This window comes from Microcebus murinus, chromosome 5 (assembly GCF_040939455.1).
Source record: "Microcebus murinus isolate Inina chromosome 5, M.murinus_Inina_mat1.0, whole genome shotgun sequence".
NCBI classification, from domain to species: Eukaryota; Metazoa; Chordata; class Mammalia; order Primates; family Cheirogaleidae; genus Microcebus; species Microcebus murinus.
The window spans coordinates 2,083,187-2,109,620 of NC_134108.1; the positions used below are offsets into that span (position 1 = coordinate 2,083,187).

At 53.9% G+C, this 26,434-nt stretch overlaps 1 protein-coding gene across 2 annotated transcripts; it reads left to right on the top strand.

Moving 5' to 3' along the window:
• The first annotated feature begins 135 nt into the window (after window positions 1-135).
• RNASET2 (ribonuclease T2) lies at window positions 136-25,656 on the top strand. 2 transcript variants are annotated; one of them, XM_012776812.3, is made up of 9 exons: window positions 136-399; window positions 4,365-4,425; window positions 8,368-8,423; window positions 10,263-10,320; window positions 13,767-13,837; window positions 17,435-17,548; window positions 21,588-21,633; window positions 24,052-24,126; window positions 25,419-25,656. In XM_012776812.3, exons 1-9 carry the CDS (start codon window positions 314-316, stop codon window positions 25,602-25,604), a joined length of 753 nt encoding a protein of 250 aa, XP_012632266.1. In that variant the 5' UTR covers window positions 136-313; the 3' UTR covers window positions 25,605-25,656. The 2 variants fall into 2 exon arrangements, with proteins under 2 accessions (XP_012632266.1, XP_012632267.1); XM_012776813.3 differs by lacking the exon at window positions 136-399 and adding an exon at window positions 2,402-2,518.
• The last annotated feature ends 778 nt before the right edge of the window (window positions 25,657-26,434 follow it).

Consider the following 26,434-nt stretch of genomic DNA (forward strand, 5'->3'; position numbering starts at 1 on the left):
TCCGGCCAGCGGGGCGGGGGCGTGTCTGCCATGCAGAGGGGGCGTGTCCGCCGGCTCGGGGGCGTGTCTGCCATGCAGAGGGGGCCTGTCCGCCTGCTCGGGGGCGTGGCCGCACATCGGGGGCGTGTCCCCGGCCAGGCTAGTCCTCCCGGCACCCCGGGCGGAGCGGAAATGCTCTGGCCTGGGCCGCGGGCTGCGGAGCGGCGGGTGGCAGTGGGGTCGGCGCAGGCGCGGGGCTCGGCGGGACGCGGCGGGCGAGGCTGCGCTCGGGCCGGGGCCGACGGCGGTGTCTCCTCCCCGCAGGGCTCGCGCCATGGGGCCCGTGGCGGTGCGCGGCGCCCTGCTGGGCTGCCTCTGCCTGGCCCTCGGTTACCTGTGCGCTGCAGATAAGCTCTTGAGGTGAGTTAAAGCCGGAGGCCGGTGTGAGCACGCCCAGGTTTCCGCAGGGGTGGTGCAGCGCCCTGGGCCGGGCACAGCGGGGGGTGGGGGCGGGTAGGAGCGGTGGCGTGGGACCGTGTACACCTGGGGGGACACCGGGTAGGAGCGGTGGTGTGGGACCGTGCACACCTGGGGGGACCCCGGGTAGGAGCGGTGGTGGGGGACCGTGCACACCTGGGGGGACCCCGGGTAGGAGCGGTGGTGGGGGACCGTGCACACCTGGGGAGACCCCGGGTAGGAGCGGTGGTGTGGGACCGTGTACACCTAGGGGGACCCCGGGTAGGAGCGGTGGTGGGGGACCGTGTACACCTGGGGGGACCCCGGGTAGGAGCGGTGGTGGGGGACCATGCACACCTGGGGAGACCCCGGGTAGGAGCGGTGGTGTGGGACCGTGCACACCTGGGGGGACCCCGGGTAGGAGCGGTGGTGTGGGACCGTGCACACCTGGGGGGACCCCGGGTAGGAGCGGTGGTGTGGGACCGTGCACACCTGGGGGGACCCCGGGTAGGAGCGGTGGTGGGGGACCATGCACACCTGGGGGGACCCCGGGTAGGAGCGGTGGTGGGGGACCGTGCACACCTGGGGGGACCCCGGGTAGGAGCGGTGGTGTGGGACCGTGCACACCTGGGGGGACCCCGGGTAGGAGCGGTGGTGGGGGACCGTGCACACCTGGGGGGACCCCGGGTAGGAGCGGTGGTGGGGGACCGTGCACACCTGGGGGGACCCCGGGTAGGAGCGGTGGTGTGGGACCGTGCACACCTGGGGGGACCCCGGGTAGGAGCGGTGGTGTGGGACCGTGCACACCTGGGGGGACCCCGGGTAGGAGCGGTGGTGTGGGACCGTGCACACCTGGGGGGACCCCGGGTAGGAGCGGTGGTGTGGGACCGTGCACACCTGGGGGGACCCCGGGTAGGAGCGGTGGTGTGGGACCGTGCACACCTGGGGGGACCCCGGGTAGGAGCGGTGGTGTGGGACCGTGCACACCTGGGGGGACCCCGGGTAGGAGCGGTGGTGTGGGACCGTGCACACCTGGGGGGACCTCGGGTAGGAGCGGTGGTGGGGGACCGTGTACACCTAGGGGGACCTCGGGTAGGAGCGGTGGTGTGGGACCGTGCACACCTGGGGGGACCCCGGGTAGGAGCGGTGGTGTGGGACCGTGCACACCTGGGGGGACCCCGGGTAGGAGCGGTGGTGGGGGACCGTGCACACCTGGGGGGACCCCGGGTAGGAGCGGTGGTGTGGGACCGTGCACACCTGGGGGGACCCCGGGTAGGAGCGGTGGTGTGGGACCGTGCACACCTGGGGGGACCCCGGGTAGGAGCGGTGGTGGGGGACCGTGCACACCTGGGGGGACCCCGGGTAGGAGCGGTGGTGTGGGACCGTGCACACCTGGGGGGACCCCGGGTAGGAGCGGTGGTGTGGGACCGTGCACACCTGGGGGGACCCCGGGTAGGAGCGGTGGTGGGGGACCGTGCACACCTGGGGGGACCCCGGGTAGGAGCGGTGGTGGGGGACCGTGCACACCTGGGGGGACCCCGGGTAGGAGCGGTGGTGTGGGACCGTGCACACCTGGGGGGACCCCGGGTAGGAGCGGTGGTGGGGGACCGTGCACACCTGGGGGGACCCCGGGTAGGAGCGGTGGTGGGGGACCGTGCACACCTGGGGGGACCCCGGGTAGGAGCGGTGGGGCGGGGCCGAGCACGCCCCCTGCACTCCGGGCTGCAGCCCGAGACGGGCGCCTGCGGAGGGCACCAGCCCGGGCGGGGCACAGCGGGGTTCCTGCTCTGGCCGGTCTCCCGGAGGCCGTGGAGGGAGGTTTTGTTTTAAATCTTCTCTGTGTTTTAGTAGCTGTGCTTCCTGTTTCAGCTACTTCCTCTGTGTCCCTGAGGCTCCCCGCCCTCCCCTTCCTCTCTTTCCTTCTTTCCGTCGCCCCCGGCCTGGCGGGTGCTGGGGGCGGGAACAGGCAGCGTTGCGGAGAGAATTCCAACCTTAATTCTGCGGAGGACGCGGGGTTTGAATACCAAATTTTAATTTGGGGGTAATGATCAGGTTAATGAAGGATGCCATACTCACACAGTAGGTGTGTTTTACTTTTTAATTAAGTCCCATTGCTGTTTTTATCTTATACTTTAAGAGGTAGTATTATTGCAGTGTCCCCAGAAAGTGTATTTTATGCAAAAGCTCCATTTGTTTACCTGTTTGTTGGCCAGGAGGCGAGAGAGTCTCGCTGGAGAGGTGGCACGCTGTGCGGGCTGAGGGGCAGCTGCCAGTTCACATCCGGATGTGGGGCCTCCCCGAGCTGCCTGTGCTGCAGTTTGCTCCTCTGTAAAGAATTAATAGAAATAATGACGCCTGCCTCACAGAGTTGGTGTCCGGGGAAATCAGTTAAGGTGCAGACTGTGCTTGGAGTGGTGCCTGGCCAATAGTAATCAATGAGCGCCAGCTGAAGGCTTTGGGCTGTACCGTGCGTTACCCCCAGCCCCCCATCATTCAAGCCCCGATATAATAGGAAAACCCCGTGAGCAGGCGTGTTTGGGAAAACTTAGCTGGTTCAGACCACGAGGGCCAGGCAGGTCAGCTGGCATTTTCTTCACCAAGTCCCTACTGGGTTTGAAAACGTGGTGATTTTTAGTTTGTCCTCTGCCTTAGTGTATCTGTGTGGCTTTCACCTCCCCGGTGGCTTTGTGCTCACGTAGGGGAGGGTGGGGACGTTCTCTTAACCCTCACCTCACTCTTTTGCTTGGGTGGTCGATGGAGATTTTGATTCAGGTGTTCTGAGCTTGGGGGTTGATAGTCTAGTCTCCCTGGATGTTGCTTAACCTTCCATCCTGTTTCCACCCGTGTAAAATAAGGGTTTTGCACCCAGTGGAGAAAAAAGCCCCTGGTGCTTCTCCCAGCTCTGATTCTCCTGCTGTAGGTGGTCTCTTTTTCTCCTTTTTACGGAGAGCTCGCATCATTAGTTCAGACTTACAAGCGTCTTAATTGTGAGTTCTATACATTCAATTATTACAAAAGCTAATGTGTAACAACTTGGTCTCGTTTACTTTGAATCTTCCCTTTTAAAATTTAAAACTTTATCCCAAATTAAGCATCAGCTTGAGTTATTAATAGGTTCCTGTGTTGCTGCTGACTTTTTCCATGATGGGAAATGGAAACGAAAGTGCCACCTGCACTTTCTGCTTTTACTCCCTTTGTATGTTAAGCCTTGCAAGTGTGGTTAGCGGCCTCCTAGAGTTCTGAGTGGGTGAACTGCAGCCCCGAACTCCCTTCTGTGAAGTCCTACATTCAGATGAGTTTCAGATTTCAGATTTGGGGTACAGTGTCGCACACATGTGTGTTCTAGGTAGCGCGATGCAGCATGGCGCACATACCGTGCTCGAGATGACAGTCCTAGTGGCTCTGGAAGTAGCACCCTCCAATCAAAGGAACCAATTCTGCGTAGAAGCAGGTGGATCTACCTACCGAGTGGCGTAGTGACAACAAACAGCCTTGTGCTAGTTCAGCTCATGTCTTGTTGCCGAATGAATCACAAAACCTTCCCAGTGCTCAGGGCCTGTTGGGTTTCACAAACGGGGTTCAAGGGTCCTGGCTCTGTGTTTCTGTGGAGTGTGCTTAGAGAACACGCTTTGGCCCCATGACTCGCCTCCGGGGAGGCCTCCCTGCTGCATCCCGCCTGCACCCGCGCCTTACCTGTCCTCGTGCTCCGGTGTTTCTATTCCTGGACACCGTGTGTGTGTGTTTAGCTATGGGGTCTGCAGCCTTCCTCGCTGGAGTGTGCCCTTCCCCTGGGTAGGGGCTTTGGTCGTGCCAGTGCCCCCGAGGTGCTCCATGTTGGATGGACGGGTGGATGGAAGGGGGAGTTAATTAATTTTTTTCTATAACTTTAAAAAAGTTCTTGAAAAATAAATTTCTTGTCTTTTTAACAGTGGCATCCATGAGTGGAAAAAACTAATTCTGGTTCAACACTGGCCGGAGACAGTGTGCGAGGTGAGTTATTCTGCCTTACCCGGCCACTTGGGGCCAGTGAACCCCGAGCAGAGTCGGTTTGCGTGTGTGTGTGTGCCCTCCTCGGGTGCCGCTGGCTGCTGGGACCGCCGGCCAGGGTCCTTGCCCTGCTGGGGGTGGAGGCCGGAGCTGTGCCTGCAGGAGGGCCGCGTGCCCATGTCCTAGGGCCACTGTGACAGAGTACCCCAAACTGGGTGGCTTGGTGCATCAGAAACGTATTCGCTCAGAGTTCTGCAGGCTGGAAGCCTGAAAGGCCTCAGCAGGGGTGATTCCTTCTGCAGGGTTCCGAGGGAGAGTTTGTTGTGTGCTGCTTCTCTCTTAGCGTCCAGTGGAGACCATCAACCCTTGGCGCTCCCAGGCTTACAGGGGCTTCACCCCAACTTCTGCCGCCTCCCTCACCTGGCGTTCTCCACTTTGAGTCTCTCTGGCCCTCCTTATCAGGACACTGTGACTGGATCTAGGGCCCACCCTAATCTAGCAGGACCTCATCCTCGCTCGATTACATCAACGACGACCCCATTTCCAAGTGAGGTCACACTCACAGTTATGGGGGTTAGGTATCTATTTGGGGGACACAGTTCAATCTACAACAGGCTTCAGCTTGTCTCTCCCCTCTGTGTTATTGAAGTCTTATTGGAATGTCAGCCGGGCACATGGCGGGCACTTGTAGTCCCAGCTACTTGGGAGGCAGAGGCAGGAGGATTGCTTGGGCCTGGGAGTTCCAGTCCAGCCTGGGCAATGTAGTGAGACCCCGTTTCTAAGGAAAATAATCATAAAAAAGTCTTCCATGAGTGGAAAGGAGCTGTAGACCATTCCTTGCCTCCTTTGCTCTGCTTGTCACCGATGACACCCTCCTCCCCGCCGGGTTGCCCTTGCTCTGTCTGTGGCTCTGTCTTGCTGTGTGTCGCTGTCCTTGTAGGGTGTCAGTGCCTGGGCATTTCCTGCTGGGCACTGTCAGCCGGGGGCCTGCCTCAGCCTCCCGCAGGGCTAGCTGGGGGCCGTGCCTCAGCCTCCCGCAGGGCTAGCCGGTGGGGTTGGGGGGGCCCTGCCTCAGCCTCCCGCAGGGCTAGCCGGTGGGCTTGGGGGGGCCCTGCCTCAGCCTCCCGCAGGGCTAGCTGGTGGGGTTGGGGGGGCCCTGCCTCAGCCTCCCGCAGGGCCGGCTGCTTGCAAAGCTGATCCTGTGTTCATTGCACAACTGACCTAACGTGTTTCATCATATGGCTGAGCTAGCCCTGACCTCACTGACCTCTTTATTTTTGAGACAGTCTCACTCTGTTGCCCGGGCTACAGTGAGTGCCGTGGCGTCAGCCTCGCTCACAGCAACCTCCAACTCCTGGGTTCCAGCGATCCCCCTGCCTCAGCCTCTCGAGTAGCTGGGACTACAGGCTTGCGCCACTGTGCCTGGATAATTTTTTCCATGTATTTTTAGTTGTCCAGTTAATTTCTTTCTATTTTTAGTAGAGACAGGGTCTTGCTCTTGCCCAGGCTGGTTTAGAACTCCTGACCTTGAGCAATCCTCTTGCCTGGGCCTTCCAGAGTGCTAGGATGACAGGCGTGAGCCACCGTGCCCGGCCTTTCTGAAACTTGGGCTTGAGAGTTTTAAATTGTGAGGCCTTTTAATTACTGCAAGATGGAAATAGCCAGTCATCGCTGTGCCGTTGGATTATTGCTGTACTTTAAGAAGCACTCAGGCTCTTTGCTTTGCCTGAAGCACTGACCAGCATGATAGGCTCTTCTACTTCCTTATTGATTTATTTTTCTGTTAAATGAAAATGAAATTTCACTCATCCTCACCAAGTTGCACTTTTGATCTGGACACTCATTTCTAACAGGTCTGTCTTACTATGTTAGAACAATCCGCTTCCAGTTTCACAGGCTTTCTTTCCGTGTTGTAGCGCTGTTCCTTCGCTTCGGGGTGGGGGAGTGGGCGGGAGTAGCGTGGAGTGGCAGGGCAGGGCTCGGGCTTTTAGTTTGCTGGGATCTCCTGGGATCTCGTGGGCACGCCGCTGTTGGCAGTGAGGAGTGACTAAAGGCCTTGGTTCCTGCCGGGGACCAGAGTGTGGAGGAAGGGCTGGAAACTAGAGCACTGGAGGACCTGCCTTCAGGGCTGCTCTGCAGGAGGGAGGCATTTCCCTGGCAAAGCCCGGGTGTGTCCCTGCGAGCTGGATATAAGTATGCATGGCAGTGCTTCCTGCCTCGAGGCTTCACAAATGAGGTTAAACCTAATCAATGACTAGCACAATGTCATGGTCAGGGCATTTATTTCAAACCGGGTGGCTGTGAGAAGGGCTCTATTGTCTCACCCAGGCTCCTCCTGTGCAGCAGAGGCTGTCCCTGGGCCCCTCCCTGGGAAGAGATGTGTCCGTTACAGGTGCTGGGTCCACCAGGTCCTCCTTGCCTGGTGCCGCCCCTCAGAGGCCACCTGGGACCGGGAGGGGGTAGGGGTGCTGCCGACTCCCACTGAGGTGCCGGTGGAGGTGTGTGCCGGCCCCCCACGTGGCGCTGGCTTTGCTCATGGGCCACATGCCTGCAGGACACTAGCCCGCTTTGGATGGGTTTCCTTAGGGATGGGACTGGGCTGTGGGCAGAGGCGAAGTTACGACCTCTGTCACCCTGTCCTGCACTCTCAGCTCTCACCTGCACCAGACCCTGGTTCCCAGCCCAGCCCTGGAGAGAAGCTGCCTCCACAGCAGGAGGGATTGAGAAGCCAGGGCTGGGCGGGACAGCCAGACACCTCTGCTGCTCCTCCCTGGGCTCGAACTTCTGCCCATTTGCTTATTCACTGCAGCGGCTGGGCAGGGGTCTTGCTTCCTGCGGCCTGACAGTCCAAAAGTATTTCTCGATGATTTATTGTGGAAAACCTCAGTTTTAGCTCAGAAATGCGGAGGTCCCCAAAAAGTTTTAGACTGAGACTTATTTCTCTGATTTTATTTTATTTTATTATTTATTTATTTATTTATTTTTGAGACAGAGTCTCGCTTTGTTGCCCAGGCTAGAGTGAGTGCCGTGGCATCAGCCTAGCTCACAGCAACCTCAAACTCCTGGGCTCAAGCGATCCTCCTGCCTCAGCCTCCCGAGTAGCTGGGACTACAGGCATGCGCCACCATGCCCAGCTAATTTTTTGTATATATTAGTTGGCCAATTAATTTCTTTCTATTTATAGTAGAGACGGAGTCTCGCTCTTGCTCAGGCTGGTTTCGAACTCCTGACCTTGAGCAATCCGCCCGCCTCGGCCTCCCAGAGAGCTAGGATTACAGGCGTGAGCCACCGCGCCCGGCCTTGATTTTATTTTTATGATTGAGATTAAGGGTGTATTACTGTTCTTACTTGTTATTTTTTTGGCTCCGTATTTGCAATACGTATTATTTCGCTAATGGATTTAGACTTGGTACCTGAGCAGGCTTTAGTTTAGCAGGTATCGTGAGCCTTTTGTGCTTAAAACGTTTACTTTAAATTAGATGGTAATCAAATTATTCTTGGGAAATAGGAGAGTTTCCACCAGATTGACTTAATTTGTGAGCACATAAAAAGCACAAAAATAGCTGCTTATTTCTGTTAATTAAATTGAGGATCAGCTCAGATGGGGTGGGGAAGCTGTGGCCTTCTGATTTCAAGATTTGTTCTTTTTTGAGCTCCAAAGGAGGCAGGAAAAGCTTCATCTTTCTCTGCTGCACCCTTTTTAATAAAAGGATGTGTTCTGTAAAATTCGGATTCAGTCAAAAGGCCGCACCTAAGGGCCTAGAAGGCCAGCGTAGTTTCTTGTGAACGTGCTACTAGGATGAATTTATTGTAAATGAACACCGTGTTGACCTTGTGTCGCTGCTGTGCCCGCCTCTTGTTGATGTAGGCTGAAAGAAGTGTGGTTGCTCACTGTATCTTAATAAACAATGAACGAAGTGTTTTCTTTGTGTCCTCTCTCTCTAGGAGGTGCAGAATGACTGCAGAGACCCCCCGAACTACTGGACAATTCACGGGTTGTGGCAAGTATTGAACGCGGTTGGAACTTAGTTCAACAGTCAGAAGAATTTGGCTGGCTTGGAGCTCTAGCTTGAGTCTAGTCTTTATCGTTACGCTTGTTACTTTTGTTTATTCAATAGACCAAATCCCTATTTAAAAGTACTTTTAGTCTTTTTTAACATAGCTCTAATTTTCTTGTTGTTTAGTTCTGTTTTTATAGAATAGTAACAGTTTAGTTTAAACGTGTTTAGGTATCCTGGGTACATTTTTGGGTTCACTAAATTTTAATTTTCTCGGTTTTTTCTTTTGGAGTCTATTATAAATGAACACATATAAAAATAAATAGTGTACATCTATATTAGTCACACTTCACAGACACGCAAATTCATTTTTCTGGTTTTACTTGCATTTTGTGTCGTTAATTCTTTTTTATCTGTGCACACACTTGTGGTGTTACACTGTGCGTGTTCGTTTGCCCCACTGTCCTGGAGATCGGGGAAGGGCCGGTCTGGCTGTAACTGGCCCCTACGCGCTCCTGAGGGACAGGGGTTGGCAGAAACCCACCAGGACCTGGGTGCTTCTGGTTTCACTTTCTCTGCAGGCTCTGGGGCCACCTGGCACTTCTGTTCCGGGTCTCCCGGCTTCCCTGGCCTTTGCTCGCTGCCTTCTCCTCTGTCGCCTACAAATGCAGGGTCTGTGTCTCTGCTCGGATTGGTGCTTTGCTTCTGAGGCCGAGATGAGCGTTTGCAATGCTGCTTTCTCCCGCCCTCTGGGGTGAAATGGTGCCGGCTTTAGATCGCCGGGCCAGCCCGTCCACCCTGCAGACACGCTGTCCCCCTGCCCTCCTGAGGCTCTGGGGTGGCCGGGCCCCAGGAGGTCGGTTGGTGACCTCGTGCACGGGGCGGCTTCTAAAGAGGGTTGGTGTGTCCAGGATGAGACGTGAGCGCAGAGGTGGAGTTCAAACGTAGGGAGAGCCAGCGTGTTTGGGACTAAAAAAGTAAAATGAAAATCACAGCTGATCTCATGTCATGTGGCCGGCGCTTGCTGAGCGTGGTAGTTGTGTACGTCACCTTACTGCATGCTCCTCACCCTGAGAGATGCAGACCTGCTGCCGTCTCGCTGTGTCCGTGGAGAGGGTCGGGGAGGTTAGAAGTCTCAGCATCCGCCGGGCGCGGTGGCTCACGCCTGTCATCCTAGCTCTCTGGGAGGCCAAGCTGGGAAGATCACTCAAGGTCAGGAGTTCGAAACCAGCCCGAGCAAGAGGGAGACCCCCGTCTCTACTAAAAATAGAAAGAGATTAATTGGCCAACTAAAAATATATAGAAAAAATTAACCGGGCATGGTGGCACATGCCTGTAGTCTCTACTCGGGAGGCTGAGGCAGGAGGATTGCTTAAGCCCAGGAGTCTGAGGTTGCTGTGAGCGAGGCTGACGCCACGGCACTCACTCTAGCCCGGATGACAGAGTGAGACTCTGTCTCAAAAAAAAAAAAAAAGAAAGAAAGAAGTCTCAGCATCACCGTTCCAGGAAGCTGCTGAGCCCCCATTGCAGCCCCAGCCACGGCCGACCTTGAAGCTTCCAAGACGAGGCCATTTATTTGGCTTCGTTACTAAAAGCCATCTGTGTGGCATTGTTCTTGGACACTTTTAACAGTTTCTTTCCTCCTCAAAAGAAACTCAGACAGTGCCTGCTTGTCTCTGGGCATTCCTTCTCAAACGACTTGCGTGGGGTAAGGGCATCCCAGCCAGGATTTCTCTTTTTATTCTTTGTAGGCTTTAATGAAAGTGTTTTCTGATGTCATATGGAAGTCACACCCATCAAGACTAATATTTCTTATTTTATTTTTTAAATTTGAATTTCAAGGCCTGATAAAACTGAAGAATGTAATCGATCGTGGCACTTTAATTTAGAAGAGATTAAGGTATTGACTTTTAATTCTGTTTCTACTGCGGATGTTGAACTAGATTAACTCTTTTCTTCACAGATATACCTTCTAAGTCATGTTTAAGATTACAGGGTCATTGGCCAGACGTGGTGGCTCACACCTGTAATCCCAGCACTTTGGGGGGGGATTGCTTGAAGCCAGGAGTTCAAGACCAACCTGGACAATATAGTGAGACCCCATCTCTACAAAAAAATTTAAAAATTAGCCAGGCATGGTGGTTGCATGCCTGTCGTCCCAGCTACTCTGGAGGCCGAGGCGAGAGGATCCCCTGAGCCCAGGAGTTCGAGGCTGCAGTGAGCTGTGATCACACCACTGCACTCCAGCCAGGGCAACAGAGAAAGACCTCCTCCTCTTTAAAAAAAAAAAAAAAAAAAGTAATAAAACAAAATTACAGGGTCATGAATGTATTCATCAGGATTAAGCCCCTGGCACTGTTTTAATAATTACTGATCTCTAAAGCAAGCCCACAAATTAAATGAAACTGACTGTACCTCTCCCTCCTCTGCCCTGGGCCCAAACCACTGCGCGAGAGGCTCAGACGGGGGCAGAGCCTGCCCTGGCTGCGCAGACCCTGCGCTCACCTGTGGCCCCAGGCAGTCTCAGTCCCCCAGGACTCCTGGGAGGGACGGCTGAGAGCGTGAGTCGGTCAGCGTGGGGCGTGGCAGGCAGCTCTGCACAGCCGTGGCTGGGGGCGCAGGCACGTGGGACCTGGGCTGTCGGTTCTGGCCGAGCGTGGGCTGGGTTTCTGGGCAGGGAGAGCCTTTCCAGTTAAAAGCTCTTAATAAAGAATAAATGAGAGGACTGGATTTTCCAGTGGCGTTAGGAGACGTGATCTTCTGAGATACTTCTGCCCCCCCTCCCGTGGGACATGGAACCCTCACACACACTCGGGCGTCTGTCCCTGGGGGTGCCAGCGGTTCCTTGTGTGCAATCAGTCACGTGTCGGGGGGTGGGTCGAGGGTCCAGGGGTCCCTGGGGCCTCCCTGAAAACGTGAGGCAGAATGGGAGGACTTGCTGGAACTGTGGGTCCTGCCCAGGAATGTATGTCCCCCGAAAAGACGAGGTTGTCCGTCCCAAATCCATTACAGGTTCTAACCCAGGTGGAACTATTTTTTCCTTCCTGTGAAGGACGTTCAGTGGTCAGAGCCAGGAGGCCTGCGGGCCCTCTGAGTTACCACGTACGCCCCGAAGCCTGGTGACGCCCCACGTTTCCCACACGCGCTGTCCTCCTCAAGGACTCACTCGCCTCACCTTCCCCAGACACCTGGCCGTGCCCGCCTAGGGTCCAGTGGACTGGAAGATGGGTTGTGGTGTATCGAGTGCCTGCAGGTGGCTGCAGAGCCTGGGGCAGGGCGGTCTCTGGACCCCTTGCTTACAGTCGGGGACGTGGGTGCTACCACGGTTGTCCCATGTACAGGATCACAAACTGTGATGGGTGCCCCGAGGGGGAAGAACAGGTACAGCTTGGAAGGGGTGGGCCTGTGCTAGCTAGCTCTTCAGGAGGAGGTGGTTGAGCTAGAATCTGACTAATTAGGTGAAGGGCCAGGAAGGCTGAGGAAGCGGCCTGTGCAAAAGGCCCCGAGGCAGAAAGAGCTTTGGAGATGCCGGGAGGAAGCCAGGGTGACAGGGTGAGCCATGGCCGGGTGGTGTTCAGGGCAGTCAGTCCCCTTCCCAACACAGGGGACACTGGCCAGGGATGGGCTCTGGGGGACATACTCAATTTGAAGTGCCCTTGAAAGGTCCAAGCGGTGATGTCAGAAGAGGTGAGCTGGAGGCATGAAGGTCACAATGGAAGCTGCAGGTGGAGGGGCGGGGCTCGCAGGTGCAGGTGTGGGCGTGGGTGGGGTTGGCAGGTGCAGGAGTGGGCAGGGCGGGCAGGTGTAGGTGTGGGCCTGGGTGGGTGGAGGGGCGGGGCTCGCAGGTGTGGGTGTGGGTGTGGGTGGGGCAGGGCTGTCAAAGCCTTGGTGTTCACAGCAGGTAGGAAGGGAGGGTGTGAAAACAGGGCAAAGGAGGAAACCCAAGAGAGGACAGGCTTGAGGAAGAGGCACTAGTGGTGTTGGCTACCCCAGAGGTCCGTCAAAGGAAGGCTGAGATGGAGCCACTGGCGGGTCGTGGGTCCGTGGTGACCTAAGCCACCCCTTCCGACCAGTCCTGTTCCCCTGTGTGGCGCAATGTTCAACTCGGCATTTCCCAAGCAGAAGTGGCCTGGTGCGGGGTGAATCACACCATCCCCCAGGTCTTCCCCCGGGCTCTGGAGTCGGAATGCGGCCGGAGGCAGGTGAGGCAGGTGGGTGTGAGGAGAAGGCTAGGAGGACGGCTGCCTGGGGGCAGGAGGAAGAGGAGGGGGCTGTGCCCACTCCACAGGGCAGGGGGTTGAGTTACTGACGGCTGGTGGGGTTGAATCTTGTTGATCTAGCAGGTGTGTGGACATTGGATTTGGGGTGACCATCCTTACGGCACGAGAGGGCGCAGGCCACTCCAACAAGCTTTTCTCTGGGGCAAGGAGGGCTTGGGTGTGTTTGTTCGATAGGTGTTACTTTTAGAGTGGTTTTAGCTTTACAGAAAACTTGTATGGAAAATACAGACAGTTCCTCCCTTTTCCCTCAAGTTCGCCATATCATTGACATCTTCAGACAAGCGTCACCCGGGGGAGCTCCCCTGCACCCACCCCCACTTGTTCTGCCTCCCCTGAGCCCCTGGCAACCACTCATCTCATTGCTGTCTCTTAAGATTTTGCCTTTTCCGAGACGTCATATGGTTGGAATCATACGGTGTGGGTGCTTCTCAGACTGGTGTCTTTTCCTTGGCAGTTGGCTTCCTTTTCCTTGACAGCTCATCGGTTTTTGTCGCTGACTCTACTCCTGTCTACAGTTTACCCATTCACTATGAGAGCTGCAGTTTTACGATTGCTCAGATTTCACTGTTTTATTTATTTATTTGAGGCAGAGCCTTGCTCTGTCACCCAGGGTGGAGTGCAGTGGTGAGATCATAGCTCACCGTACCCTCCAACTCCTAGACTCAAGCGAGCCTTCTGCCTCATCCTCCTGAGTAGCAGGGACTGCAGGTGCACACCACCACTTTTATTTTTTTTTTTTGTAAAGACGGGGGTCTCACTATGTTGCCCAGGCTGGTCTTGAACTCCTAGCCTCAGGCAATCCTCCCACCTTGGCCTCCTGAAGTGCTGGAATTACAAGGCGTGAGCCACCACACCTGGCCTAATTTCACTTTTAGATGTATCTTAAATATTTCATGTAGAATAAGCACAGAATCATTTTACTTTCCTAATGTTGTCAATTAGCAGAGCTCAATTCTTTGAATGTATACGTTTATCAAATTTGCCTTCTAGGTTTTGTTTTGAGTTTACTAGGTCCTGCATAGACTATTGTTGTTATTATTATTATTATTATTATTATTATACGTAGGATCTTCTGCCAGAAATGAAGACCTACTGGCCTGATGTGCTTCATCCGTCCCCTAATCGCAGCCAGTTCTGGTAAGTGTGAGCCTGCGACAGCCACCCCAAGGCCCGGGACAGGTGGGGTGCCCCGAGCGTGTTCTAAGATAACACACGGAGAACCTGATGCTGAGCAGTTTGAGCAGCTTTTTATCTAGAAATGATGCTGTTATGCCATTTTGGTGCCTTTCTGCAATGGATTAAAAAAATGAGGGTGTTTTTTCTATCCAGTGGAGAAACCTGCTTTCTAATCTATGTGCTGTTTCATGTATCACTTTGCTTTAAAAATGTTCTCTACTGAGGTTTAACAAAGTCAGATTCTTGCATATCTAAGAATTAGTCCAAATCAGACAGGAGGGAATATTTCTTTTATGGAAACTGTGCTGCTGTCTTGAAGTATGTTAAGAAAAAAGACAACACCTGTTCAGGTCATGATGTCCTTCCTGTGATTTAGGGTCCCCTGAGTCCTCGTCTCTCATAGTGAAAACTCCTTGAGCGTAGCAGGAGCCGAGCTCGGGCAAAATGCTGTGTTTAATTCCAGACAGCTTTTAAAATCCTGCTTTTTAGGTAGATAAAATTGATGCTCCTTTTATTTACATTTTGTTAACTGAAGGTGATTCTTTATTTTTCTCCATCTAACGCCAATGTGGCAATTTAGGATCGAGATTACAAGTAATCATACTTTGCCCCCGGAAAGTTAATTTATCTAGAAATGTTTTCTTGTGTACAATCTTTAGGCAAATTAAAAGTTAAGTTTAGAAAAAAAGCTTTTTAAAACAAGATGGAATGAAAATGATGTCCCTCTTCCTGGTTCATCACTGTTCAGTGTGACAGTTTCACTAGAGGGTCTGTGGCAGGGACGTGGTTTTAGGATTCACTGACCCCGATTTGTAAACCGAAATCCCACTTCATCAAAGAGAACCACTCTTAATGAAAATTGGGGTTGGCAAATGGTTCGGTTCTAAAGCACTTGTTCTGCACAGCCTGTGTTCAAAACAGTGGCTTCAAAACAGATAATGGTCATAATGAGTTGAAGAGGAGGAAAACAGGAAAAAACATTTAGGTATCAATTCACGGTGTACCTCAAATGGTGACTCTGTGCTAGCTAAGTGTACGAAGTATAATTTTTCCAGCTGTTGCAGTATTCTAGAATGGGGTCAGTCACATTTTACTTAAAATGATTTACCTAAACGATTTACCTTAATTTACCTTAAATTTACTTAAAATAAAGGCAAAATGATTTACCTAAAATTTTTCAGGTTGAATAGATGAATTATATACTTAAAAAACTTTTTTGTTCTAAATGAAAAAGATAAATCTCACACACTAATTAACACTTAGACTCTCGAGCGTTCCAAGTGCAAAACGGCAGGTCCGAGGGGTCCTGTCTGGGCTGTCTCCCTCGTCACCAAGCTGTGACCTCACCGTCACCAAGCTGTGTCCTCATTGTTCAGGTCACCCACAGCGCTGCCCATGGGTGTCCTTGGAGGTCACCACCCCAGATCCTGTCACTGGGGAGGGGGGGGCCTGTCTGAGAACTTTTATCTTTAATCTCAAATAGAAGCAAATATGCACAGTAGGGTGTCTTGGTATTACCTGGTATTCAAGAAAATTCCCTAAGATTAGCCTTTTTTTTTGAGACAGAGTCTCACTTTGTTGCCCAGGCTAGAGTGAGTGCTGTGGCATCAGCCTCGCTCACAGCAACCTCAAACTCCTGGGCTCAAGCAATCCTCCTGCCTCAGCCTCCCGAGTAGCTGGGACTACAGGCATGTGCCACCATGCCCGGCTCATTTTTTTCTGTATATATTAGTTGGCCAATTAATTTCTTTCTATTTATAGTAGAGACAGGGTCTCGCTCTTGCTCAGGCTGGTTTCAAACTCCTGACCTCGAGCAATCCGCCCGCCTCGGCCTCCCAGAGTGCTAGGATTACAGGCGTGAGCCACCACGCCCGGCCTGATTAGCCATTTTGAAAAATATTATGCACACAGCCCTTTGCAAAGTAGGGTTTTTGGGTTTGTTTTTTGATTGTAAGAAAAAGAACCATATTTGGGTCCTGCTGGTTTTGACGACGCAGCCTCACATTGGAACGCTCCGTGGGCAGCCGGGGCACCCCTAAGTATGGGGTGACACACCCAATCACTTCAGATGGGTATCTGACACTTTTGATGGTAAATAAAAAAATGACCATTTCCAAATGATGTATGATTCAATGTTTTGAACTATAATACATTAATATCAATACTTTAATATATTCTTATCTCCAGCATCTATTGAGTTAAGCTTGCTCTAGAAATAATAATAATTGACATTTACTGGGTGTTGTTAGCTAAGAACTATTTTTGCTTGTGTACAAGTGCTTTGCATGTTTACTCACTATTCCTAGTAAATCTGTGGAGCAGGTTCCAGAATCATCATTCCTGTTTTATAGAAACTAAGTCACCTATTATTCAGGTTAATAATTCAATTAGTTTAAAAATCAAGTAATTCACTCTGGGAACTATTCTAGATGAAGAAATGCAGTTATTCATCCACCTGTACCCTTCTTGTGTTTAATTTATAGATTTCTTACTCTGAGAGTTTTATATCCCTTGTGGTTATTTAAAACTGGTACTGTGGATTGGATTTTGCCCGTGAGTTAATGCACATTTAGATTTTGTTTCTGAGAGACTGCATGCAGGTGCTTTATAAATGGCTGCATGAATGTCACTTATTAAAACTGCATGAATTAATTGACGATACGCTGAGCAAACCTGATGCCGTTTTGTCCATGCCAGCAACGGTTGGCGTCCGAGTGACAAGTCCAGCCATCCCGACCGAGCACGTCCTGTTTGGCAGTTGGCGGGATGGGGGTGCAGTGGGACGGGAAGGGCCCCGGCCTGTGACTGAGAGTGGGTTCCAGGGCAGGCTCTGTGACGCCCTGGCTGTGTGACCTTCATTCTGCCAGGCACTCAGCCCTCGTGAGCCTCAATTTCCCCCTTTCCAAACTAGGGATAATAGTCTCACCTTGCAGTGTTGGGAGGACCAAGTGAAGAATGGGGAAGATTTCTGGAAAACTTTAATGTGCAATAACATGTAGGCGAGTATCAGTGCCCACGTGTTTCTGGAATCCAAATTGCTGTTCCTTTGCAGCCCTCTGGTTAGGCTGTTTGCTTTCACCATCGTCACCTGTGGAAGGGACGTGTGCGTTGCAGTGGTTGTGGCAGCTGAGACGGGGAGGGGACCGGAGGCATTTCTCAGTAGCTAGATGTCCCCCCTTTTCTGGGCCAGTTGCTTAGGAACGACGGTTGTGCCACCGTGAAACTCCGTGGCTGTGACCCTCCAGCCTGCAGGAGACCACGCGTTGCTTCGTGGATCAGTGGCCTTGCAGCCGTGGCCGTCTCTTTCTTCTCAGCTTGGATTTGTTGTTAACCGGGCGAGCTGTTAACTGCAGAAGTGAATTGGAACCGATTATCTAACCGTAGGCAGCATAATTGCCTGTTGCAAAGACGGAATTTTGTCCTTCCCACTTTGTAAGAGAAATGACACGCCTACTGCATGTCATAGCCTGTGCTAAGAGAAAACACGTTTGAAAATGTCTTATTGTGCATCAGTTTCATTACTTTTAACTGGAGGTTTTTTTCTGAAAATCCTCGCAGGAAGCACGAGTGGGAGAAGCACGGGACCTGCGCCGCACAGGTGGAGGCGCTCGACTCCCAGAAGAAGTACTTTGGCAAGAGTCTGGCCCTGTACCAGAAGCTGGACCTCAGCAGGTGCGTGTGCCCCTCTGGCAGGTCCTCTGTCCCCAGCTGCCGGGAGCTCTGGCGCTCTCTCCAGCCTGAGGGCTGGATCGAGGGGGACGAGGGTCGAGCACGCTGCCCACGCAGACCGCCCTGTCACGGGAGCTGGGCGCCTTGGAACAGAGCTCATGGAATCCTTCCTGGGAATGTTCTAGGCTTCCCACGCCTTTCTGGGCCATTCCAGATTATGACTACACAGTGGGTGCAAAGACTGAGGCTGCCTCTCTGGGCACCAACTTGACGTCAGACAGTGAGCTGTATAGCGAGCTGGCCCTGGGGTACATGGGGACGCTGACAAGGGCGTGCCCTTTTTAGCCATCATTTCTGGCAAAGCATGTTGCATTCACAGACAGGTTAAGTCTTTCGATCTTTGCTGCAGAGCTCCTAGAAGAGGCAGGAAGGAGGTGGTGGGCAGGGATCCTTTAAGCCCTGGAACTTGCTCAAACCCACATGAACTTGACCCCTGCCTGCCCTCACCTTGGTTCCAGAGGCGGGGAGCATGTTGTCACCACTCACCCAGTGAGCTTGTGAAACAAGGGCCATGGCCTGGCAGGGTCTGGCCTCCCAGGACGCTCTGGACGAGCCCTCGCCTTCCCCTCTCTCGACGTTTCTGTTTCTCCTCGACCTTCACTGCAGGGGTCATGATAAACCAGTGAACCAGCTGTAAAAACACACGACAGAAGATTGTGCAGCCTTTTCCTCGCTGCCTGTGATTTATACAGCTCGTCTCAGAGCAGTTCCGCTTCAAATCAGAATAACGCCAGGAGCCTTTGCTAATCAAGCGTATTCAAGTTGTGTGAGTCAGATCTGCTTGAAAGAGGAATAAACCTCTGCCGGCTCCCCGGGCTCGTGCTCTGCCTCCTCCACACCCAGCAGCGTCTCCTGCAGAGGGTCTCCCATGTCATTCTGATCGAAGGGGGTCTCAGGGCTGGGGTTTGGACCAGCTGGGTCACAGGCGCTGTACAGGAGGGGACAAGGTCTTTGGGGATGTCTCGATTACAAATCAAAGAGCGCCCTGCAAATGAATTTTTGAAATCGCCGTTTCAGAGCTCCCAGCTTGAACTGTCCCTGCGAGCACGGTTCTGACACGAGCTAGTTGTGCAGTTTGGCGATCTAGCCTTGGGTCTTGTTTCCATGCTGTGAAGGAAGTGACCGGGTCACTCCCCGCCCTGGGTCTCCTCTGGCGTAAATTGCACGTTACTAAGCGCGTACGCCAAGAAGGCTGCGCCAGCAGGGACACGTCGCAGACCCTGTATATTTGATTCGCATATGGCTTGTGTGTCTGCGGTATACATGATTTGGTCTGCACAATCTGCAGGCTTTTCGCAGAGCAGCACACAGCGTTTTCTTGTAGTAGGAGCAATCCTTCAGGAGACGGTTCCTCACCTAAAAGGTGCGTGTGATGAGCACTTCCGAAGTCAGAATAAGGATTAACTGGGAGGATGCCGAGGCTGTTGGAGTGCAAGAGACGTGCGATTAATACTACGCTGGAAGACGACAGGGTAGGACCGCTTTGGAGAGACAGGGAACATGCCCTCTGTCTCCAAATGTGGATCTCGTGGTCCCATCCTGCCCCAAACCTCTACGTCGTAGTGTGAGTTCTTAACTCTGCCACCGGATTCATTTAATCAAACAGAAAAAGGGAGAAGTGGGTACTGCTGAAAAGTTTTAAAATGCATTGTCTAAATTAATTTATCTCTTTATTTAATCCATATTTATTAAGCAGCTCCTATTTATACTTTTTGAGACTCAGTAGCTTTACTGCTGTGGTTGGACACAGTTTGTCTCCAGCAAACTTCATGTTGAAATTGATGCCCCGTGTTGGACGTGGGGCCTCGAGGGAGGTGTCTGGCCCATGGGGGCAGATCTGGACCCCCTCCTGCATGGCTTGGTGCTGTCCTTGGGTAATTATCAGCTCCCACGAGAGCGGGTTGTTAGAAGGAGCCTGGCCCCCCTCTCAACGTGTGATCTCTGCAGCTCTTGCCCCATCTGCCTCTGCCCGAGTCGCTGCAGCCCCCAAGCCCTCACCGGGGCTGAGCAGACGCTGGCGCCAGCTGCTTACTCCTGCAGACCCGAGAGCCAGATAAGGCTCTTTTCTTTATAAACTACCCAGCCTCGAGCATTCCTGTATAGCAAGACTGAAGGGACTAAGACAGGTGTGTACATGCTCACAGGTAGTGCGGGTAGCCCTGGAGTCCCTGTGGGTGTCGGCAAGACTGGTGCTGCCCTGCCCTCGGGGGCTGAGCTCTGCTCATTCCTTCATTCCTTCCTTCCTTCATTCTGCAAGCATTCCTTGAGGACCTGCTGAGGCAGCAGCACTGCTGGCAGCGTTGTGTTTGCTAAGAACTGAAAAGAACAAGTATAGAAAAGTTAGGTTCTCTCCCACTTTCCATAAGACCACTGATTTTTCTTTATGGACTGTTAGTACATATCTTTTTCTTCCATGGGTCAGCCTGTCAAATTATTGTCAGCTGTAATTTTTTATTTGCTTTATAACCTGAAGGCTACGAACCTGAAAAACTGCAAAATGTCTCAAATCTCTCAGGTTACCCACAGAAAGAGACCCAGGGGTTAATGCCTAGCTGCTCTTAACTCGTAGAAACCATGATGCAGTGTGCCCTGGGCCAGCTGCAGACTTGCCCAGGTCTCTCCCTCTGCCTTACTTCCTTAGTTACCTCGGTCAGGAGGGCACTGCCCTATGGAAATATAATGTGAGCCGCAGAGATTTTTTTAAATTGTATAGTAGTGAAATTAAAAAGAACAAAAAACAGATAAATTTAATATATCTTAACTCAATATATCCAAAATACTATCATTGCAACTTACAATAAATATAAAAACATTATTGAGATATTTTACATTCTCTTTTGCCACAAAGTCTTTGAAGTCTGTTGTTTACTCCACGGTGACAGCACAAGGTCAAGTTCACACGGGTCTGGGGACGTCTGGGGCTCACAGGCCCCTTGCCTACCTCTTTCCTCCTCGTTCCAGGAGCTCCACAGCAGAGACCGACTGATGACAAGTTAGCCCAGAGAGGCAGCCTAGGCCTCTGTGTGGTCACAATCCAGAATGATCTGGAAAGGCTTGATGGGAGACTACAGAGTCTTCTTTTGGAATAATTAACCTGAGAATGTTACATGGGGCCTCTGTCATTCAATGCTACACTTGATCTTAGCCAAAAGGCCGAGAAGCAGTGGTACCTGCATAATTTAGTGAGTTCCTACTCGATGGGATTCTCCGTAGCAGAGCTTTAGGGAACAATTCGAGGCTGTAGGTGTTTAAGGTACAGTCATGTGCCACTTAAGGACAGGGATACCTTCTGAGATGCATCGTTAGGGGATCTCATGGTTCAAACACCACATGGTGTACTTGCACATAGATGGTACAGCCTTCTACATGCCTAAGCTGTGTGTGTAGTCTGTTGCTCCTGGGCTGCAAACCTGCCCGGTGTGTGACTGTGCTGAACACTGTAGGCCAATGTCACACATGGTGAGTATTGTGTGTCTAAGCATAGCCAGACACGGTAAAACTACAGTATCATCTTAGGAGACCACCAGACCACAGTTGTCCCTGTGGTTCGTTGTTGGCCAGATGTTGCCACGTGGTACATGACTGTGTTTAAAAGATTTGACCAAATGCAGTCTTCCAGGGCAAGCTTAGGATCCCAAATCAATAGCTAACATCTTCACAACAAGCGTGGCAAGTAGGTGAGCTGTGTGTGCAGCTGCAGCTCGTAGTGGCAGCTGTGGTCCCCGTTGAGAAGATTCTGTGCAAGGACCCCGGGGAGCGTGCCCAGAGCAGCGTCAGTGTGTGCTCGGGGTGCGGGGAAGAAGGGGGACCTGGGAGCCGTTGACGTGCCGTCCTTGTTGACCAGTATCAGTGCCTAAAGTAATAGGGAAAAAGTACTTTAAGAGTGTCTCAATTTTTATTATGAAATATTTGTTTGAAAAGAACAATACAGGAAAGTGGGCTTCCATGATACAGCTGATTTTTTTTTTAATTTAAATTTTAGTGTTCTCCTAAAGTTGGGGATAACACCGTCTATCAATTACTACCAGGTGAGTCTCGCTTTTGCTTCTTCTCTGATGTGTGTCTCGAGTGTCAAATGGCTCTTGCACAAGTGCCCTTTCCTCCTGTGAGCAACGGCTGGGCTGTGCGGGGACCTGGCCCCGGCCCTGCTGCTTCTGAACGTCTGTGCTTTCGACAGGGCGTATTTCGGCTTCGCTTCCCCGCGCACGCCGGCTGTAAACTGGAGGCTCCTTAGACCGCTGACTTCGGAGCACAGGTTCACAGCCTCGTGGGGAGCGGCGTGTGCCCGGGGGCCAGCGGGCGGGTGGAGCGTGCGCCTCAAACAGGCACGTTCGGTTTTATGACGCTGCAGTGTTGTGCTCGAGGGCAAGACGCGTTTGCTTTGTGTTTTCATGAGAGAGCTGTGATCGGTTCCCTGGTGAAGCTGCAGGATGCAAGCACAGGAGCTTAAGCGAGACCCCGGCTGACCGGCTGGCCGGGGCGTGCAGAGCGCGGCGGCTGCTCTCCACTGCGAGTTGCCTGCTCTTGTGGAGACGGCCGCGCCGGCTCACAGGCGGCCCTCGGGGTGGCGTCCCCTCTGTGAGAAACATATCAGGCGCTGTGGGACGACTTTTGTATTGATCACAGGGCGTGGATTTAATAAAGGGGTGAAAGTCACCGACCCTAGCAGTACGGCAGTTCTGGGGTCCTGGCTAGACACGGACCAGTAGTTTGGTCCCTTGACAGTTTGTGAAATAAATCAGCAGCCGCGTCTTTGCTCCCAGCGGCGTGTGCTCGGCTGCGTGGCGGGTTTTCCAGTTGATCTTTTTCTCCTCCGTGGGGAGTGGGGTGTGCAGGGCCAGTGGCCTTGAGGGAGGAGCCACCAGCTGCTCTTCCCAGCCCTTCCGGGAAGCCGTGCGCTGCGTGTCTGCAGGGCCCCGTCCTCGTGTGGGCTCGCTTGCACATAGATACGGAGGGTGAGCTTTGCCTTTCTGCCTGGAACTCAAAGACCGTACAGCAACCGTGACGACACATTTGTCCAGCTGGTTCTTTGTGCTGTGTGCACTTGGTCAGAAATAGCCTGATGGACGGGTAACTAAGAGTTATCATCCGATTTCCTGCTTTTGCATCCGGCTTCCAGCCACTGGTCGGTCCACTCATCTGTCTCGGGGCAATCAGTGCTGCGGGCGCACCAGGAGAGCTGCCTAACCAGATGTTTCCTGGGAAATCCGGCGTTGAGATGAGCTTGTGCCGGCACCGGGAGGAGTGGCGGGGCAGGGGGAAGCCGGGCCAGGCCAGGAGCCCAGACCCCTCTCCAGGCGCTCAGGAGCGGAGCAGGAGGGCTGGACGGAGCAAAGTGGGAGCGTGGGCCCGGCGCTGCACCCCGGGCAGGGCGAGTGCTGTTGCCGTGGTTGCCTGGTGCTGGGGGAGACGGGGACCCAGAGCCTCCAAGGAGGCCTCGTGGAGAGGGTTGACCTGGGCCGTTGAGCATGCAGCTGGCGAGGAGGGGTTGGTTTGCGGAGCTTGGACGTGGCTGTAGAGGTGGGGGATGGCAGAGGGAAGGCCGTGCCTGGTCCTGCCCTGGATCTCCATGGAGTGACATTTGTTGGCATTGGGAACTGGGTGGGGGAGGATGATGGGATCCAGCCTGCACGGTTTGAATCTGAGGTCTCTGCAAGGTCCAGGAAGACAGGCCCGGGTGGCGAGGGACGATGTGGGGTGGGGGAGAAGGCCTCCCATGTCAGGCAGTGGGGACTCAGCTGTGAGGAGGAGGAGACAGGAGGCGGGGAAGGAATTGCAGCCGGCAGGGGGGTGGTCCGGGAGTGGGTGCTGTGGGAGCTGCAGAGGGAGCAGCATCGTCTAGAGCCACTGCCAGGTGTGGCACCCCCAGAGCTGGGCTGCAGAGCCCGAGGGGACGCAGGGTCCCCCTGGGAGGTTCGGCTGAACGACGTGAGAGTGGAGACCGTGGTGGTGGGGATTACAGAGCGGAGCGGGTCAGAGTTTGCAGGTCGGGGCGGGAGGCACGTGTCCCGTGGCCTCTCCTGCACAGCGGGACCTGAGTTGCCCGTGGGGATGGGAGAGGGGACAGAGATTTGGAGTGGACAGGGCTGAGAGAGCCTTGGGAGCCGAGGAAGACGAAATGGGAGTCAGTTGGTGAGGGTGGCAGCGGCGTGTGGCGCGTAGGTGCCAGTTCTGGGGGACGGGGATGGGCTGCAGAGGGACAAGCGGGAGGGGAGGGAGCAGCGCGTGGTCCGGTGGCTGGAGGAGCCTGGGCTGGCGCGTCCTCTCCTGCCCTTCACAGCTCCTCCTCCGGCCACGCGGAGCCGTCTCTGCTGCCAGCCGCGGCTCAGGGAGAGCAGGACGCTGCGGCTGCTCATGTTTGCCAATGTCACGTTCTGGGTAGGCCGGGATTGTCAGGTTTCATTCTGCTGGAGTTTCATTTCTAACTCACGTTTATTTGATGCCAGGTTGGAGATTTTAAAGATGCGCTTACCAGAGTGTACGGAGTGGTGCCCAAACTCCAGTGCCTTCCGCCGAGAGAGGTCAGAGTTCGGTCCCCTGCCCGTCTTTGTCAAGGAGACAACTTGTCCTTTCCTGACAGCTTTGGCTTCACCGTGGCTTCCTAGGGCAGAGTCGCATGTGTGTACATGGATGTGTGTGTGTCCATGTATGTTGGCATGTGCATACATGTGTGCCCAGGCACACTTGTGTATGTGTGTGCATGCAAGTGTGTGCCGTGTGTGTGCATGGGCATGGTTCTTTGACACTGTGCCGGGTAGGGCAGGGCTTCTTTTCTTGCTTATTCCTGATAAGACTGCACCCGTTCCAGATGGAAAGTGGAGAAGGGAGAAGGTGCATCGCTACAGTTACACATTTCTTTTTTTTTTTTTTTTTTTTTTGAGACAGAGTTTCGCTCTGTTTCCCAGGCTAGAGTGAGTGCCGTGGCGTCAGCCTAGCTCACAGCAACCTCAAACTCCTGGGCTCAAGCGATCCTCCTGCCTCAGCCTCCCGAGTAGCTGGGACTACAGGCATGCACCACCATGCCCGGCTGATTTTTTCTGTATATATTAGTTGGCCAATTAATTTCTTTATATTTATAGCAGAGACGGGGGTCTCGCTCTTGCTCAGGCTGGTTTCGAACTCCTGACCTCGAGTAATCCGCCCGCCTGGGCCTCCCAGAGTGCTAGGATTACAGGCGTGAGCCACCGCGCCCGGCCGGGTTACACATTTCTCAGCTAGAAAATTGCTGAGTTTTTATGTTGCTTATGTTAATAATTTTAATCGTGGTTATCTGTCCAATTTGTAGACAAAATCTCTTTTATCAGCTGATACTTACATTCTCTCGGCAGTAGGGTGCTAGTCGCCTGTTTACGTGCAAAAGCTACTTCTTCCCCCAGGACCTTGGTCTGCATGCTGTGTGTGCAGTTGTGTCTGTAGGGTGCTAGTCGCCTGTTTACGTGCAAAAGCTACTTCTTCCCCCAGTACCTTGGTCTGCATGCCGCGCGCGGCTGTGCCTGGGTGCAGGTGCACAAACTGCTAGTTCATGTTCTCCAAGATAAGATCAGGGCCCCTCACAAGCCTCCAGTGGTGGCAGGCAGGAGACCCGAGCCTCAGGCCGGGCTCCACTGCCCACAGCGGAGTCACCTCTGGCCACTTGTCCCCGCTCAGCGCCCCTTCTGTTAAACAAAGGGGGCTTGTTCCCGGAGCCTGGAATCTTAGGGCTGGAGCCTCTGCTTTGCTTATCTTCAAGTTAGCTCTGGCGCTGCATGATCGTAAAACCTCGATGATAATTCAAGATCTGAACCCTAAACGCCTCTCCTTTCTTCCCTCTCAGGGAGAGGCGGTGCAGACGCTGGGGCAGATAGAGCTCTGCCTCACCAAGGAGGACCAGCAGCTGCGCAACTGCACCGACCCGGGCGAGCGGCCGGCCCCCGGGCAGGGCCTGGGCCTGGGCCTGGGCCTGCGGGTCTGTGAGGACGGCCCCTTCTTCTACCCCCCACCCAAAAAGACGAAGCACTGATGCCAAATTCTGGAAATATTCTGTGTTTTGAAATACAAGAGAAATTCACAAACCGCTGCTTTCTGAACGCTCCCAAGCGAAGCCTCCCGTTGATAACGCTTTTGTCAGCAGCAAGCCTTTTTGTTGCTTTGCTTTTCTCCTTTGATGCCGTGAATCCAGCTTTGCAGTTCGTGTAGAAATGGGACGGGCGTGCAGCCCGCGGGGGGGAAGGCGTCCGCCCACGCCCGGCGTGTGCTTTGTGTTTGTGACGGAGCTCCAGGTTTCTTCTTCTTCCTTGCAGAGCTCTGCAGCAGCTCGAGAAGGCCCGGCAGGCCCGTGGGGGCCCTGCCCATTCGGGAGACTTTCTTGCTTGAGTTTTCCTCGTGGCACCTGTCACCCCCCGGGGCGAGGGGGTCTCCCTAGGACAGGAGCTGTGCCCACAGCGGGAGCCGGGCGGTGGCCAGGGCGTCTCTAGCTCAGGGTTGGGGTCTCGCCCACGTGGCCGGAGACCCAGGACACGGTCCCCTCACAAGCTTCTCCCGTGGCGGCCTGGAGTGGGCACACGCCTGTCCTTGGAGGAGGACGTGTCCCCCGTGCAGCCGGCCAGCTGTCCCCATCCCGTCAGCGCAGGAGTCCCCGCTCGCTGTCCTTCGCAAACTGTGACGCTGCAGGCCGGTCTGTCTCAGGCCTCGCTTTCCTCTCATCAGCGGGCAGCCAGAGCAGGCTACGGGTGCGCATTTAGAAATTTCAACCTAGCCCCAAGCACCATCCTCAGACGGCATGTCCTGCAACCGCCAGACGCGCTTTCCTTCTGGGTGCGCCCGACTGTGGCCCTCACAGCAGTGGACCCT